This window comes from Carettochelys insculpta, chromosome 8, assembly GCF_033958435.1.
Source record: "Carettochelys insculpta isolate YL-2023 chromosome 8, ASM3395843v1, whole genome shotgun sequence".
Classification (NCBI taxonomy): Eukaryota; Metazoa; Chordata; order Testudines; family Carettochelyidae; genus Carettochelys; species Carettochelys insculpta.
In genome coordinates this window covers 20961718-20977493 of record NC_134144.1, presented here as the reverse complement: position 1 = coordinate 20977493, position 15776 = coordinate 20961718, and the positions used below count along the sequence as shown (strand labels likewise).

Below are 15776 nucleotides of genomic sequence, written 5' to 3'. Positions count from 1 at the left end.
TTATTAGGAGGAAAATGAAAAGCTGTTAGCTGCTGTATTTTATTGAATTTTTCAAAAAAAGCTTAGTACTATGGAATTTATTAATTATCTCAATTAGTTTTATTTTTTTCTCATTTGAGTCTTAGAAGCATAAAACTTTTCTGTTGTGTGTTCAATTGGTCATTTTTATTTATAGTATTAGTGTCAGGACATCTTTTGAACTTGAAAGATAAAATGAGGTATGCTTGCACCTTTCTCGTCTTCTTGTTTATTTTTATAAAATGTTTATACGAATGCAATTAGAAGACATGATAATTTTGCATTAATTGGTTCACATTAACTGCTGCTATTGACAGACTGCCAGCAGCTGAGACAGCGTGATGTTATCCATTAGAACTAATTTCTGACAAATGTTTTAGGCCTGCTAGCACTTAGAATACACACAGATGTTTTACTGACTCTACCCGTAGCACAGACTGATTCTCTCTAACTTCCAGGGACTGCCAAGGCACACCTTCAATTCTATTACCTCTCAGCTTGCAATGTACTTTATAGCAACACACTAGCTCTCATGGCTACACCTGTCTCTCAGTTTATGAATGTAATTCATTCCATGAAAACTGTCTGTAAGGAGAAAACTCATGACATGAAAATGAAATTCCCATTATTTTCAATGTAAAAAATTGACTGGCTCCCAACTCCCAAAAAGTCACCCAACATTTTTCCCACATATGTTACAATACTATGCAAACATAAAAATAAGAACAGTGCTACTTTATTGCCTTTTTTAAGGCATTTATTACCACTAGTCAGTTCCTAGATAGTGGTGAAGAAGGTGGTGTTGACATAAGTTCTGTGGGATCATCTGCATCATCATCGGAAACAACTCTGTAGTGACTTCAACCTCCTTAATTGGGGTTTTATCTTCAGCTTTTCAGGTTGAGGATGAGCTGACAGTGGTGAGGGTTTAAGGAGAAGGTGATGAGTTTGAGGGCTGGAAAAAAATGATAGAATTGAAGTTTGTACTGCAGCTCTCTTTTTCCTGTTCTACAACTCCTGACCGCATCAAACAGCTTCAGGAATCTGTTGCTTGCATGCTGAACTCAACTCTGCCATGCAGCCTCTAGGGGTTCCATACCAGTCCCAAGCCTGGATAAAGGAGAAGGTGTTGGTGAGATGAGTGATGATACGCCGACCGTGGAACAACAATACGAATGAAATCGGATGCCAGTATGACTAAATGATAAAAGATGCCGGCTCAGATGTCACCCCGATAAACAAGGTCTGTGACACCAATCGAGAGATCAGGGTTGGGTTGATAAGTTGGCTATCAAAAGAAAATTACAACGAGCTGCTTCAGAAGGAAACTGAGAGATACCGATACAATATACTTGGACTGAAAGAGATGCGTTGGACAGCACTGGGAGAGATGTGTGGTTGTGAAGTCATTTGGTCAGGGAACAAAACAAATGAGTCAGGAGTTGGATTCCTTCTAAGCAAAAGAGCTAGAGGAGCATTATTACGATACAAAACCAGTGAGTGCAAGAATGATGGCAGCGAGATTAGAAGCAAAACCATTCAATGTCTCAGTCATTCAGGTATATGCACCCACGTCAGACAGTACAGAGGAAGAGATTGAGCTATTCTACAAAGACTTGACAAAGACATTGGAGGAGATACTGAAGAGAGATGTGTTGATCAATTGGAGGAGATTGGAACACAAAGGTTGGAACAGATAATGAAGGTTGGGAGAGAGTCATGGGAAGGTTTGGATATGAAGAAAAACGAACAAGGTGAGAAATTACTAGAGTTTGCTACAAAGCATGAGATGGTGATCTGCAACACAAGAGTCCAACAAAACGACTGTAGGAAGTCGATATAGTGACTGAATGATGAGAAGTCCAAGAACATGATAGATACGATTTTGATAAGAAGATGGTAACACCTGTACGGCAGTGCTCAACTTTCCAAGGAGCAGACAGACTCAGACCACAGTCTAGTGATCACAAACATCAAGATAAATCTCAAGAGAAAGTGTAAGACAGTTTAAGGAGAAGAGATGTTGTGAGGCTACGTGAGAAAGAAATAGGGAATGCATACAGAGCAGCACTTGGAGAAGATTAGGAATGCAGGCACAGAGAAAGACCTAGATAAGAGAATCGAAGGGATAGACACGGCAATAGAAGAGGCAATTGATCAGATTGTTTCAGAAGAAGAGAAGATCAATAAGAAGTGGATTACACAGGATACACAGAAGTTGGTTCAAAAGAAGTGTGTGTTGAAGATCACAAGGGATGTTTCTGAGAGGACAGAACAGCAACATAGGGTGAAATGCAATTAGATAAGGAAAGTGTGAAGATATAGAGCGGTATTGCAGTGAATGTAAGACCAGGGAGGTTTATAAAATGATTAGGAATATTAATAGGAAGTGGCACCTGAAGCAGATGGCAATCAAAGACAAGAATGAAGAGGTGGTCATGAACAAGGAGAAAATTGTGCAGTGAAGGATGAGATATTGCTCCGATCTATAAAAAGCACAGTTGGACCAGAATGTCTTGGAGAGACTGATCGAAGAACTTGAAGAGATATCGCCACTGAGCATCAAGAGCGAGACCAATATTTTAAAAGAGCAGAAACAGCTAAACAACAACAAGAGCCCTGGAAATGATAAGATCGTGGGAGAGATGATTAAATATGGTGGAGAAAGTATGGTTGAGGAAATACACCAACTACATAATACAGCATGGAAAGAAGGGAAGGCACCTAAGGAATGGACAAGATCCATGCTAGTGACAATACACAAGGAAGTACGTACACTGGAGTGCAAAAACTACAGAAAAATTGCCCTAATGAGTCATCTAGACAAGGTGCATATGATGATACTGATGGAGAGACTAACATGGCAGACAGAAGAACATCTAGCAGACAAGCAAGCAGGGTTCACGAAAGACAGAAAGTGCCAATATCTGCTGTATGGTACAAGATTGATAGCAGAGAAAGCTTGATGAAAGAACAAGAACATATACACTTGCTTCATTGATTTTCAGAAGGCATTTGACAGCATAAATCAGAAAGTGACATGGGCAGTGTTGAGTCATACAGAGTGGATAGCAGACTGATACCATTGTTGAAGGATATCAGTAACAATGCAGAGACAGCAGTGAAAACGTGCAGGGAGTTGGGAAGTTGGTTTAGAACAAGTAGAGGTATGAGACAAGGAGATCCAATATTGTGGAGTATCTTCATCATGCATCTAGAGAGAGCAATGGAAAAGATCAAGGAAGAGATAGAAGGGATGTGTGCGCACAGGAAAAGAATTAACAACTTGAGGTTCGCAGATGATACAGTTATCATTGAGGAAGATGAGCAGAAGCTAGCAAAAATGGTGCAGGTGCTATATGAGGAAGGGAAATGGTACAGACTAATTATGAACATCTATGGAACAAAAACAATGGTATCTGGAGATAAGGAAATAGGAATGAAAATCAGCGGAGCTGGTATTGAACTAGAGAACATAGAGAAGTTCACATATCTGGGGAGCAACATAACGTATGATCTAGACTGTAAGAAGGAAATAGCGACTAGAATAGTGAAAGCAAGAGTGAGTTGGAAGGTGATGGATAAGATCTGGAAAAGTAAAACGACAGGAATGAAGCTGAGTGTCTTGAAAACGTGTATTCAACAGCATGTTGTACGGGTGTGAAACATGGGCGATAACAAAAGGGTCAAAGAGAAGAATGTTGTTGTTCGAGAGGAGTTGTTACAGAAAGATCCTAAGAATAGGACAGTTGCAGAAGGTCACCAATGAGAAATTATATAGAAAGATACAGCTGAAAGAGAACCTACTGCAGAAGGTTGTACAACGCAAGTTACAGCTATTCAGGCACATTTCCAGAATGAATGACGAATGAAAAAAGATGACCCTGGTATTTGGCATAATGCATGGTTCAAATAGGAGAGGCAGACCACACAGATAATGGGTAGATGATGTACTAAACTGGTGCGCAGCTAGTCTGCAGAAACAAAGACACTCCACACTGGACAGGGGAAGATGGAAGAAAATAGTGAGAGAGGCATAAGACACCAACAGGTGCTGAGCCCATGGTGGTTGTTGTTGATGATGATGGTGAGGATGATGATGCTTAACTCCGTTCTAAGTTTGGGTCATTGTCATTGGAGGCAGTTACACAAATTCTCAATGCACTGAAGAATTTTGAGGGTTTTAGTGTCCAAGGTTTTTTGCGGTTCATCCAATCCTTCCTCCTCCTCTTCCTTTTGTGATAATCTTTCTGCATCCAGATGAATCAATTCTTCATTAGTCAATTCTTCACCGTGTGACAACAGGTCTTGAAAATCATCTGCGTCCACCTCACTGACCCCTGCTTGAGTTGTCAGCTGCACAATAGAATTTGAATGTCTTTCACTTCACCCTCAAAACCACGGAAATCGTGAACATATTTTGGCAATAGCTTTTTTCCAAACACTTTTCATGATACTTGAAGTAATTTTATTCCAAGCAGTTGTGATATTTTCTAGAGGCATCTTGATGGTACAATTCTTCCACAACTGCTTAATTGTTGATTTGTCTTCTCTGTCTGATGCAGATATGCCATACCTCATCACCAGATTTAAGCTTTAAATGTAGCAGTGACATTTTGATCCATTGGCTGAAGGATGGAAGTCGTATTTGGGGTGGCGGGGGGAGACACTTGAAGGTTATTGCTATAGTCTTCAACATTGATGGGATGACCAGGAGCATTATCAAGGGTCAGCAGACATTTAATATCCAGATTATTTTCAGCACAATATTTAGAGATGAATGATGAAAGGTAGCTTGTTACATCACATGGGTGCTTTTGTCATCCATGCCTTTCAATTAGAATGATCATTTAGAAGACCAGACCTTTAAGCACCCTCAGATTTTCCAAATGGTAAACAAGGAAGGCTTCAAATTTCACATCTCCTTCCAAATTTCCACGAAGAAGTAATGTCAGTCGATCCTTCAAAGCCTTGAAACCTGTTGCTTTTGTTTTATCCCTTAAAATAAAGGTTTGAGAAGGCATTCTTTTCCAGAAAAGCACCATTTCATCAACATTAAAGATTTGTGTTGGAGAATATCCTCTTTCTTCAATTATTTGTTGCAATGTGGCTGGGAAAATGTTAGCTGCCTGAATACCAGCAGATTCTGCTTTGCCTGTAACACGCAGACTACGATAAGATGAACTCACTTTAAAAACACTTAACCAACCGTGACTTGTTTTGAACATTACTTCGATAGTCCTAACTTACCTCTCTCCCTCAGCTTTATTGTTCAGGTCCTCAAACAAAGACAGGGCTTTCTGTCTTATGATGAGGAAGCTCAAAGGTGTGTTGCATTCGTTATGGTTGTTGATCCAATGTATTAAAAGTCTTTCAAATTTATACATGATTGCATCCCTGGCTTTTGTTATTCGATGCAACTTTTAGCTCAACCAACATACGTTTCTGCCTTTTTTTAATCTTTTCTTTCTACACAAAGATCATATGCACTGTTGTTGCTGCCAAGTTCACTGTCAAACATGTCTTACGACTGCTAGCCCTCTTCAATTCTTTCAATAACTTCAAGTTTGGTAGCCATAGATATTGCTTTCCTTGATTTCTTGGCCTTAGTGATGGCTTCTGAAGAAACTGTTTCATGTCTAGGACCCATGATGATCACAAAGATATTTGAAGATTAGTATCACTCACAGTCAAGATGACATGAACACAAAGAAGCATGCAAACCAAATGGGAGGAGCTGGGTGGCTCAGGGAAATGAGTCAGCCTCACACTGCATTCTTCCACTTTCATTACTTATGAAGTGGATGCGCAGACGAAGATTGGCTCTTTGTAGCGAAAATACTTTCATAAATTGGAAAATAGGTATATATCTACATTGTTGTAGCGAAAATTCATAAATCAGAAGTTTGTAAGTCAAAGGATAGGTGTAGTTTCCGCTTTATCAAAGATAGTCAGTGACATTAGACACATTAATTTAGTCTAATTATTTTCCCACTAAATGCTTACACAAGAACCTAATGATTCTAACTGGGAAATACCAGTTGGATACTGATCTCGAACAACTTTGAAGTCACACATGGGATAAAGGGGCAAAGTAGTAAGCCTCTGTTAGTGCCAGGGCACTTCCTCCCTACCTCTTTTTGGAAGAAGTACCGTGAAGCTGACTAGTGTGGCTATAAAGTTATTATAGACAAATTATCTAAAACCTTTTGACACATGCATGCAATACGTTACAATTAATTCTGATCTGTTTACGCTAATAGACATGAAGTTAAATTCACCCCCAAAAATCTTGAGCGACGAGAGAATTATAAATTTGCTCTCTGGAAAACAAACATCTCTCTGGAAATGTAAAACTAGCAATATTTAGCTATAGTGAGCAGACATTGCTTCAATGTTCCAAATGCATGTCTCTAGATCATACCAAGAGCTTAATCATGTTAATATTCTGTTTTATCAAAGATATTCAGTGGCACTAGATATATTAATTTAGCCTATTAATGATGTCCCTTCAACTTTTGCAGCCCAATTTGGCAAATGTTACCAAATATAGTGTATACTACAAGAAACTATTCTTATTTACACCATGCTTGGTAACATTTGCCAAACTGGATTGCAAAAGTTGAAGGGTCATCAAAATCACTAATGTGTAGGCTCCAAATTCAGACTCTGCACATGACTTTAAAGAAAATAAGGACAAAATCTACAAGAAGCCAGAGTAATATGGTCTCATGCACATAAAGTGGGAATGACATAGGTGGTGGAAGGCAAAACGCACCCCAAACTGAGGGATGTGGCATAGTATTAAGATGAATGGGGAGTCCCTCACAATTCCTTGTTTGGTCTTCAAGCTGAAATAGTTTCCTCACCATATGGTGGGATGTCAGAGCCTCTGAATCCACATAATTCCAGACTGCCTGGCCACTTGCCCTGTACCACCCACAGTGCTAGTCTCATTCTGCCAGTGGCTGTCCCAGGGTGTTGATGTGAATTGCTGAAAAGAACGAGCAATGAACAAGAATACCTAGCACTTACAGGTTTACATCTTCACCACCACTGTGCAGTGGACAAGAACCAATAAAATCGAACAGCCTAACTTCATTGTCCAAATGGAAAGAAATGTAAAAACAAGAATTAAACTAGATTTTTAAAATTATTTCACTTTTAATCACTTATTTAATATTAAAACATAAATTATTAACATCTTCCAGTAATGCATGCAGGGTGAGAATCCATTCTGTAGAGTGCTGTACAAACATGCACCAAATTAGAGTTATAGAAATAAGAGTATTATTTAACTTGATAGTTGCCCCTTTAATAAAATTTGGGATTGTAGGTAGCCAATAGATTACCTTTATTTGATACGTGTTCAGTACATCTGCAACATTTTCTTTTGAAGGAGATTTTAGTGATATCAAATCTTCCTCTAGAGCAGGCAGCTACCAAAATATAAAGATGCAAATTAAAACAATAGGGGAATAAAATGTATTTCCCACTAGACTGATGTTATTTTAACAGCTATAGACTAAAGACTCTTGACCTCATTTAAAGAAGTGACAAGCAGACAATGGGAACAGCAGATGCTCTGAAAACTGAGCAATCTGGATGTAATTAAACTTTTCAGGGATCAGTAAAGAGGGCCCCATCCTAAGCAGAACCTCTGTGTGGTGAAGCAGATAGCCAGCCATACCTCCCCCCAGCATAAATGAGTTAAAGAACTGCTGTGGTCACAATCAGCCCCCAACCTACTGCATCTGTGCAACTTCTCAGGCCTGAGGATGAGCCCTTAAAAGGTCAATTGGGTGGTGGTATCCTGAACCAAGCAGGGCAGAGTTCTCAAACCAGAGCCCCAAGCTTTGTGTTAAAGAACAACGTAATGTAATACTATCCTGAGCCCACTGAGAAAGTTAAGTAGTGTGATTTTGTTGCTGAAACTCCTAGTTCTAACTCTTAGCTTTTAGCTGCACAGGAGGATGGGATTTTTCTGTGGCTCTTGAAAACAACTTCTCATTCTTTTTATGAGGAATTGGGCCTCTTGTCCCAAGAGTCTAAAAGCTATTTGTTTGGACTACTTTACAACCCCCTGGCTACACATACAGCTGTATGACTATACTTCGGACCAGAGGACTGTCGCTCATGGAACAACATATGAGGTAAGGGAAGTGTCCACTTCCATCTGAAGAGACGGCCTTGAAGCATAACCTTTGACACACTAAGAACTATGGATGAAGCAGAGAAACAATAGCTCCCCGAGCTCAAGAGGATGCTGGGAGTCCTGATGCTGTGCTGTATACCCTAGGCCCTAGCTAAATCTAGCAGTGCAGATGAGAAGGCAAAGTCCAGGCTTGGATCCTCCTGACCCACTCCAGAAAGGACGTGTCAGTAGCTGAGCTAAGCGTATGGAAGCCTCGTCCCTGAGTGCAAGGAGCTCAATGTGCAGAGGTGAGGAGGAAGACAGGCTAGGGAAGGCTGGTTGTTTTCTCTTATCCAACCATACCGGGGTAGGCATAATCTCATGCTATGACCTTATCATATGGTCTGAGAAAATAGAGAGGGCAACCATATCTCCCTGTCCGAAATACAGGACATGGAGATATGGAGGGAAGGGCAGCTCCTCCAATCCCCAGGGTGCTGGGAAGGAGGTAGCAGCCACTGGCACTCCCAGGGAGTCCCAGGGAAGACACAGTTCCAACTCTCCCAGGGATCCTGGGAAAGCCGCAACTGCTGATGCTCCTTGAGAGAAGCTGCAGCCGCTGGTGAGAGCTCTGGGGAAGCCGCAGCTGCTAGCAATCCCCTGGAGCCCTGGAAAAGTGGCAGCCCCCAGTGCTCCTGGGAGCGCAGGGAAACGGCAGCTGCCCACCCTCCCCCAGCTTCCCTGGGGCTGGGTGGGGAGCAAATATGGGACATTTAGCCACTTTTAAAAATATGGGACAGACAGTCACCCCAGAAATAGATCTTTGTCCAGAAAATTTTAAGGCCTCCAACCCTGCCAACACTCACAGATGTAAGTTGTACATTAGTGGTTTCCATTGGCTTCACCAAGATTGTTAACATATGAGAAACTGTGTAAAGTGTCTGTAGTATCTGGACCTATATACGCTAATAGGAAAGAGCTAAAGATGCAGTGTTGACTGTAACTTGATTTCTTCCCTGTATTTTTAACCTAACAGCTTATCTCCAACTGGGATTTGGCATCAGTGGCTATCTTAACTGCTGTCACCTAAAATCATACCTGGCTCTCATGCGCCTACGGGTGCGGGCTTGGAATAGTTTTTGAGTGCTTACTCATATGCAAGCAAAGCTAGATGTTTTTAAACATATGTTTCTAGCAAATGGAAGTTTTCACAACTGGTTATCACAATCCAGTGCTAAACAGAACTTTCACTTTCAGTAGCAAAATATCACTTTGAAGCTTTGTTTTTAAGAACAGGAGCCTAACAGATACTAAGCACCAATTACCACTGCCTTCACTGTGAGCTGGCAGTTCTCACCGTCTCCTGTGAGCCAGGCTGCCTGAGTTGAGAATGTTACTGGCCAGTGAAATCTGCCTGAGTTAGCAAAAAGTACAGGATAACCATCTATACTGATCTGTAACAAGGAATCATTGGTTGAGGCACAGAAGATGAAGACGGATCTTTGGGATAATACTGGAGATCTCCCCAATACGTACAGACTATAACGCCAATGCGAAAGGCTATCCAACTGTTGCTCATTCATATGAACATATTTTGTGAAGTCACTGCTTTCAAGAGTTTATTTGTGCACATAAATGACTCCTTCTGATGCTCACAAAGACATGGACACTTTGTCCCTAGGGGGGGTCTTCAAAACGTGGCCCACTTAAGAACTCCTTGATGCCAACTGGCAGAGTTCACTAGTCAGTAAGAGCAATGCCTGACTCTACCCTAACAATTTGCTGTCATGGTCTTTATCTACAAAAACTGTCATGTGAGATCTTGATTATGGTCATTAATATAACTGTGAAGTGTATATGGGGGTTTTATTTTATGACTATGCACTGAAAATGTCCTTATAGTTATATTCAAGTGTTACACCTCAGGAGAGGTGAAAAGCTATTTTATTTTTTTGAAGAAGTGGGTCTACCGCACAAAAGCTCATCACCTAATAAATTATTTTGTTAGTTTTTAAAGTGCTACATGACTGCTGTTTAGTTTTGTGAAGATATAGACTAACATGGCTACCTCTCTAACTATTTTAGTCAAAGAGCTGTTTCTTCAGATCTCTGCTTAGATTAAGTACTGTGAAGTCATCACTATGGGAGTCTAATTGACATGTAACAATCAACAGGAAAAAAGGCTGATGGGAGATGTGGCGAGTGAAACAAACAGTAGTAGGTGAAAACACCTTGGACCCAATATGCCTGGAAGGCCACAAGGGTCATCCTGTTTTGGGAAATGCAAGAATGACAAAGACATTTTGTAGTCCTTCACTGAAACAGCTAAAAAAATAACTCTTTCTGCATTCATGAAAGTTGGATTCTGGCCAGGCAGCGTGGGTGGGATGCTACTTTAGGTGAGAAAGTGCTTTAGATGAGGACTTCAGCTGTTAGTTATGTTCAGACTCTAAGACGTCTTTTATTTGTAACTTGTTATCCTTGTTCACCATCTCTTAAATCTTTATTGTTGTTAAACTTACATTTGCTTTCACTAAAAGCAGATTGCTGTGCTGTGTACACACTCTCTCAGGCAATACCAGAGCTTATAGACAGTATCCAGTGACTGGGGTTAGACAGTACAGAGGACTGTTTCTTAGAAGTTTGAGTACCAGGGAACATTAAGCGTTAACCTTCAAGGAAAAGTCAGGGCTGACGGAGGCCTGGGAAGAGTGCTTGACAGGCTGGCAGTATCAGGGAGCTGATAATCAGATACCAGAGGAAAAACTCCTCCCACTGTAGGCAAGGGGGTAAAATGGTGATTCATGGTCCTAGACATCCCAAGAAAGAGTAATACTCATATTGCATCAATGGTATTGATGCTTGAAAGGCTGAATTCAACTGCATAATTAAAAATCAGTTTAATCTGGGATATCTGCCCAAAGAAGAAATTTAGTTTCAAGTAAATCTAACATTGCCTTATTTTCAATGGTAATGATTAACAGATTTACCTTTTCTGATTCTACAAAGTGTGTAGCAATTCCTGCTTTTTGCAGATCTCTTCCTTTCAGTCTAAATCCTGTAAGAGCAAGATAACAGCCAATCTGTCCTGAAAGTCTTGGCAAGAAATAGCCGCCACCTACATCAGGAAAAAGGCCTGTAGGTGAAGAAAACAAGAAATATGTGAAAGGAAGATCTAAAAGAATCTACTGCCCTAACCACCCATTTAACGCACAACTTATTGCACAATTTGAGCCTGCATCTCACTCTCGCTTCCATGTCTTCTACACAGCTTTCTAGCCTGTACCAGCCCTCTTTGACCTGGTCTGCCAATCCTGCCTCTCATCCAAGTCTCTCCCTAAAGTGCACTTCATCTGGATGACTGCAAATTTAAATACAAGTTGACACTAATCTTGTCCAACAACATCCAGGGCCTGGCGTGATTTTCATTAGCCGGATATTCACTTATCATGGGTGTGGCCAAGTTTTCTGCAGTCCCATAAAGTGTGTTTCGAGCCACCAGTCCTGGCTCTCTGTGTTCTGTGCTGTTCTTTAGCTGTAATTTACCCCTAAATGTCTTCTAAGAGCCCAGTAAGCAGTGGGAGTGTTGGTAATGCTGCTAGACGATATTGTGAACAGGAGCGGTTGATGGGGAGTTTTGTGTGGGAGTTTCAAGGGGGAGTTTGAAGGGTGCTAGATACACTTGGCATTCTTTAAAACCTCTTTTAAACTAAAACCAAAACTACCTGATTTTAATATCAAAAATCTAATTATCCATAGGAGGAAATGCAAGCAGAAGCCCAGCAGCAGAGGAGGCATTATCCTGTTTATTGTACCCAATGTAGCAATGGATGAGTGGCATGTGTGTCCATTTAATGAAAGGAGCTCCTGGCACTCAGAGACTGTGTATGGGCTTTGGAGGCCAGGGTGGCTGAATTGGAGGATGTAAAGGGGGCAAAGAGGTACATAGGTGAGGCTTTCCAAGGCACTGTAGAACTGCCCCACCTCAAATCAGACAGCCCCTGTGTTACTGAGGCTGGTGAAATATAACGGTACTGCTTGGAAATATATAAATATGTGATAAAATATAACATCCCTGTGATGCGGAAAACACCTCAGCAGAAAATTACTTCCCTGGGATTTAGCTTAAAAGTTACAGAGTACAGGGGAAATGACATCAACCAGCCTAAAGAGCCCCAAACCAAAGCCAAAATAAAAATAACCTGATCATGTGTAACTAAACATTTCCTTTCTACTTATCCATTTATGCATGGATTATGATATGGCCAGGATATTTACTGGATTTATTCAGCCAGTTTAGGATTAAGCATTTTGTAAGTCTCTTTCTGCTTCAGTCACACAACAAAAGAAACTCTCAGCCTGCAATTGTTTCAGTTACAGTGACCCCTCTCCTCCCACACTGGCTCACCTGGCTGTGTCCCTCATACGCTCTGAGTTTAGCTGTTTACAGGCATTCATTCATAACAGTTGCAAATCAAAAGTAGAACCTATTCTCTTTCCCCAACTTAACAGTTCAGGGAGCCAATCATCTCAATACATTTTAACCCTCTCCCACCTCATAAATAATATGCTTATTACATCACATGTCTGCCCTAGCTTTATGGAAATTGGCTTATATATATAACATGAAGACGTTAGGCAAAATGCATCATGTAACATTTTAAATTTACAAACCGCTGAATGTATATTCTATTTTTGTGCGTGTATCATTTTGTATGTGAAGTTAGAAACATGAAGTGTGAAATAGAATGGTCCAGCTGCTGCATCCACGACTGAGCAGCCTTATTTAGGATCCATTCTGTTCACTCCACATAAAGAGGGGGCTAGAAAAGTTGCCCTAAATATAGTCCATCTCAGCCCCTGACTGGATAACCATGTCCAGCAGGTTCACCTCTATGCATTTGAAATTAAACAGTAAACTTTGGAACATGGAATATTCTGACTCTAACAGACAACCCAGACAGTAAGCGACCCAAAAGATGCCTGATAATTATTACCTGTGAGGATTCAACATCGATATTGCTGCCCTGACAGGAATGCATAAACCAGGAGAAGGACAGCTAACAGAAGGAGGCAAAAGGGTACACATTTTTCTGACATGAAGAAGTTCTACACTGAACTGAACATAGCCCTGAAAGACACCCCCAAAGCAGATAAAACTTGGGGGGATTTCAATGCCAGGGTCAGAACTGATGTGGATCTCTGGCAAACTACTGTGGGGAAAGGAGGAGGTGGCAACAGCAACTCCAATTTAGCGATCCTCCTTGCAAAATGTGTGGAACATCAGCTCGTTATCACGAACAGCCTCTTCCACTAGAAAAACATCCTCAACTGAAGCAATGACTAGTGCTGATGACTGCTGGACCAATCACCACCTTGTCCAATACACAATGGTGATTAGGATTGTCACCAAATGAAGATGTCAGAGGAAACATCCAACAAAAGATCAATGTACAAATCTTGAAGGACTCCATCAGATGAAGTGACTTCCACATAATGCTCCAGCGGAAGCTGCCAACACTACAACCTGAAGATGTGAAAGAACACTGGTGTCAGCTGAAAAAATGCCACCACTGGAGCTTGTGGAGAAACCATTGGCTACCAGTTCAGGAAGCATCAGGACAGGCTTGAGGAGAACAACATGTAAACTGAACATCTGATTGAGGCAAAAAGGAAAGTCTTTAGGGCCTGGCAAAGCAATATCAACTGCACAACGACAGAAGTGCATGCCAAGGCATAAGTCCAAGATAAAACAAGAACTCTGAACAACCAGTGGTAGACTGAAAAGGCATGAGAAAGAGAAGTTACTCACCGTAGTAACGGTGGTTCTTCGAGATGTGTCCCCGTGGGTGCTCCACGTTAGGTGTCGGGCTCGCCCGGCGCTGCAGATCGGATCTTCCAAGCAGTTTCTGCCGGACCGCGCATGCGCCAGTGCACGCCGCTCCCTTGCGCGCTCCTGGCCGCGTGCACAATCCGGTCCCCGCCAGTTCCTTGACCAACCGCCTCGGATACTCCTGCAAAACACTAAACAGAGATCCGAAGCAGGGAGGATGGGCGGGTAGTGGAGCACCCACAGGGACACATCTAGAAGAACCACCATTACTACGGTGAGTAACTTCTCTTTCTTCTTCGAGTGTCCCCGTGGGTGCTCCACATCAGGTGACTACCCAGCAGTAACCCAGGATAGGAGGTGGGTAATCGGATTATGTGCAGCTTGTCCCCGAGAGGACCGCTGTCGAGAGACGGGTATCCTCTTGGAATACCCTGTGAAGGGCGTAATGTTTGGCGAAGGTGTCATAGGATGACCAGGTTGCCGCTCTGCAAATGTCTTTTAGCGCAACGCCCTTGAAAAAGGCTGTTGATGCCGCCACCGCCCTAGTGGAGTGAGCCCTGGGCGTGGCCAGTAAAGGAGTCTTTTTGAGTTCGTAGCACATTTTTATGCAAGATACGATGTGCTTCGAGATTCTCTGCGAAGAGAGACCTTCTCCTTTTGATTTGGGAGCGATAGAGACTAGGAGTCTATCCGTTTTCCGGAAGGACTTGGTCCTGTCTATATAGAAGGCTAGCGCCCTCCTCACGTCCAGGAGGTGTAGGCGTGCCTCTTTGTTAGAGTTATGAGGCTTTGGATAAAACGAGGGTAAAACTATAGGTTCGTTAATATGAAACTCAGAAGAAACATTGGGAACAAAGGCTGGATGCAGCTGTATGGTTACCGCCTCCTTGGAAATTACTGTGCAGGGTGGCGTTGCCATGACTGCCGCAAGCTCGCTCACCCTGCGAGCTGACGTGATTGCAAGAAGGAAGGTCGTCTTTATCGTAAGGAGACGGAGGGAAACCGTGGCTAAGGGTTCAAACGGTGGTCCCGTTAGCACATTACGCACCAGGTCCAAGCTCCACGAAGGTGGAAGCAGTTTCCGAGGCGGGTATAGGTTTACCAGCCCTTTGAGGAACCTGGTAACCATGGGATGGGCAAACACCGTGTGCCCTTCCTCTTCATGTCTGAAAGCCGATACAGCGGCAAGGTGGACCCTTCAACGAGGATAGGGAGAGTCCGCCTCTCTTGAGGTCCAGTAAATACTCTAGTATTACAGGCATATGCGTAGCAAGGGGGGCTAATTGCTTGGTAGAACACCATGCAGTGAATCGAGTCCATTTTTGCTTTTAGGGCTTCCTGGTGGAAGTCCTCCTGCTACTTTCTAGGACTTGTTGCACTCCCTCCGTACGCGTGCTCTCTAGGGAGCTGAGCCATGGATTAACCATGCTTGCAGTCGCAGACCTCGGGGGTGTGGATGCACTATGGACCCCTGGGCTGCGTGAGCAGATCCGGCGCCACCGGGAGGGGCATCGGTGGACGGTCCGACATGCGCAGGAGTAAGGGGAACCATTGCTGTCGATCCCACGTTGGGACTACTAGGATCATTCGGGCTCTCTCTCTCCTGGCTTTCTGCAAGACTTTGTGGATAAGCACTGTGGGAGTAAAGGCGTAGAGCAGGGGGCCCCTCCACGAGACCGCGAATGCGTCCCCCAGTGGCCCCCGTCCCAGTCCTGCCCTGGAGCCGTATTGTGGGCACTTCTTGTTGTGTTGAGTGGCAAACAGGTCTACCTGGGGAAAACCCCATGCGTG

General features: G+C 42.6%; 1 protein-coding gene across 1 annotated transcript in view; it reads right to left on the bottom strand.

Moving 5' to 3' along the window:
- HIBCH (3-hydroxyisobutyryl-CoA hydrolase) overlaps positions 1-15776 on the bottom strand; it is a 116699-nt gene that overhangs the window by 19690 nt on the left and 81233 nt on the right. The window contains exons 8-9 of the mRNA XM_075002026.1: positions 11143-11288; positions 7371-7457 (exon numbers count right to left, since the gene is read on the bottom strand). Coding sequence (XP_074858127.1) covers positions 7371-7457; positions 11143-11288 — 233 coding nt within the window. The remainder of the gene's footprint in view (positions 1-7370; positions 7458-11142; positions 11289-15776) is intronic.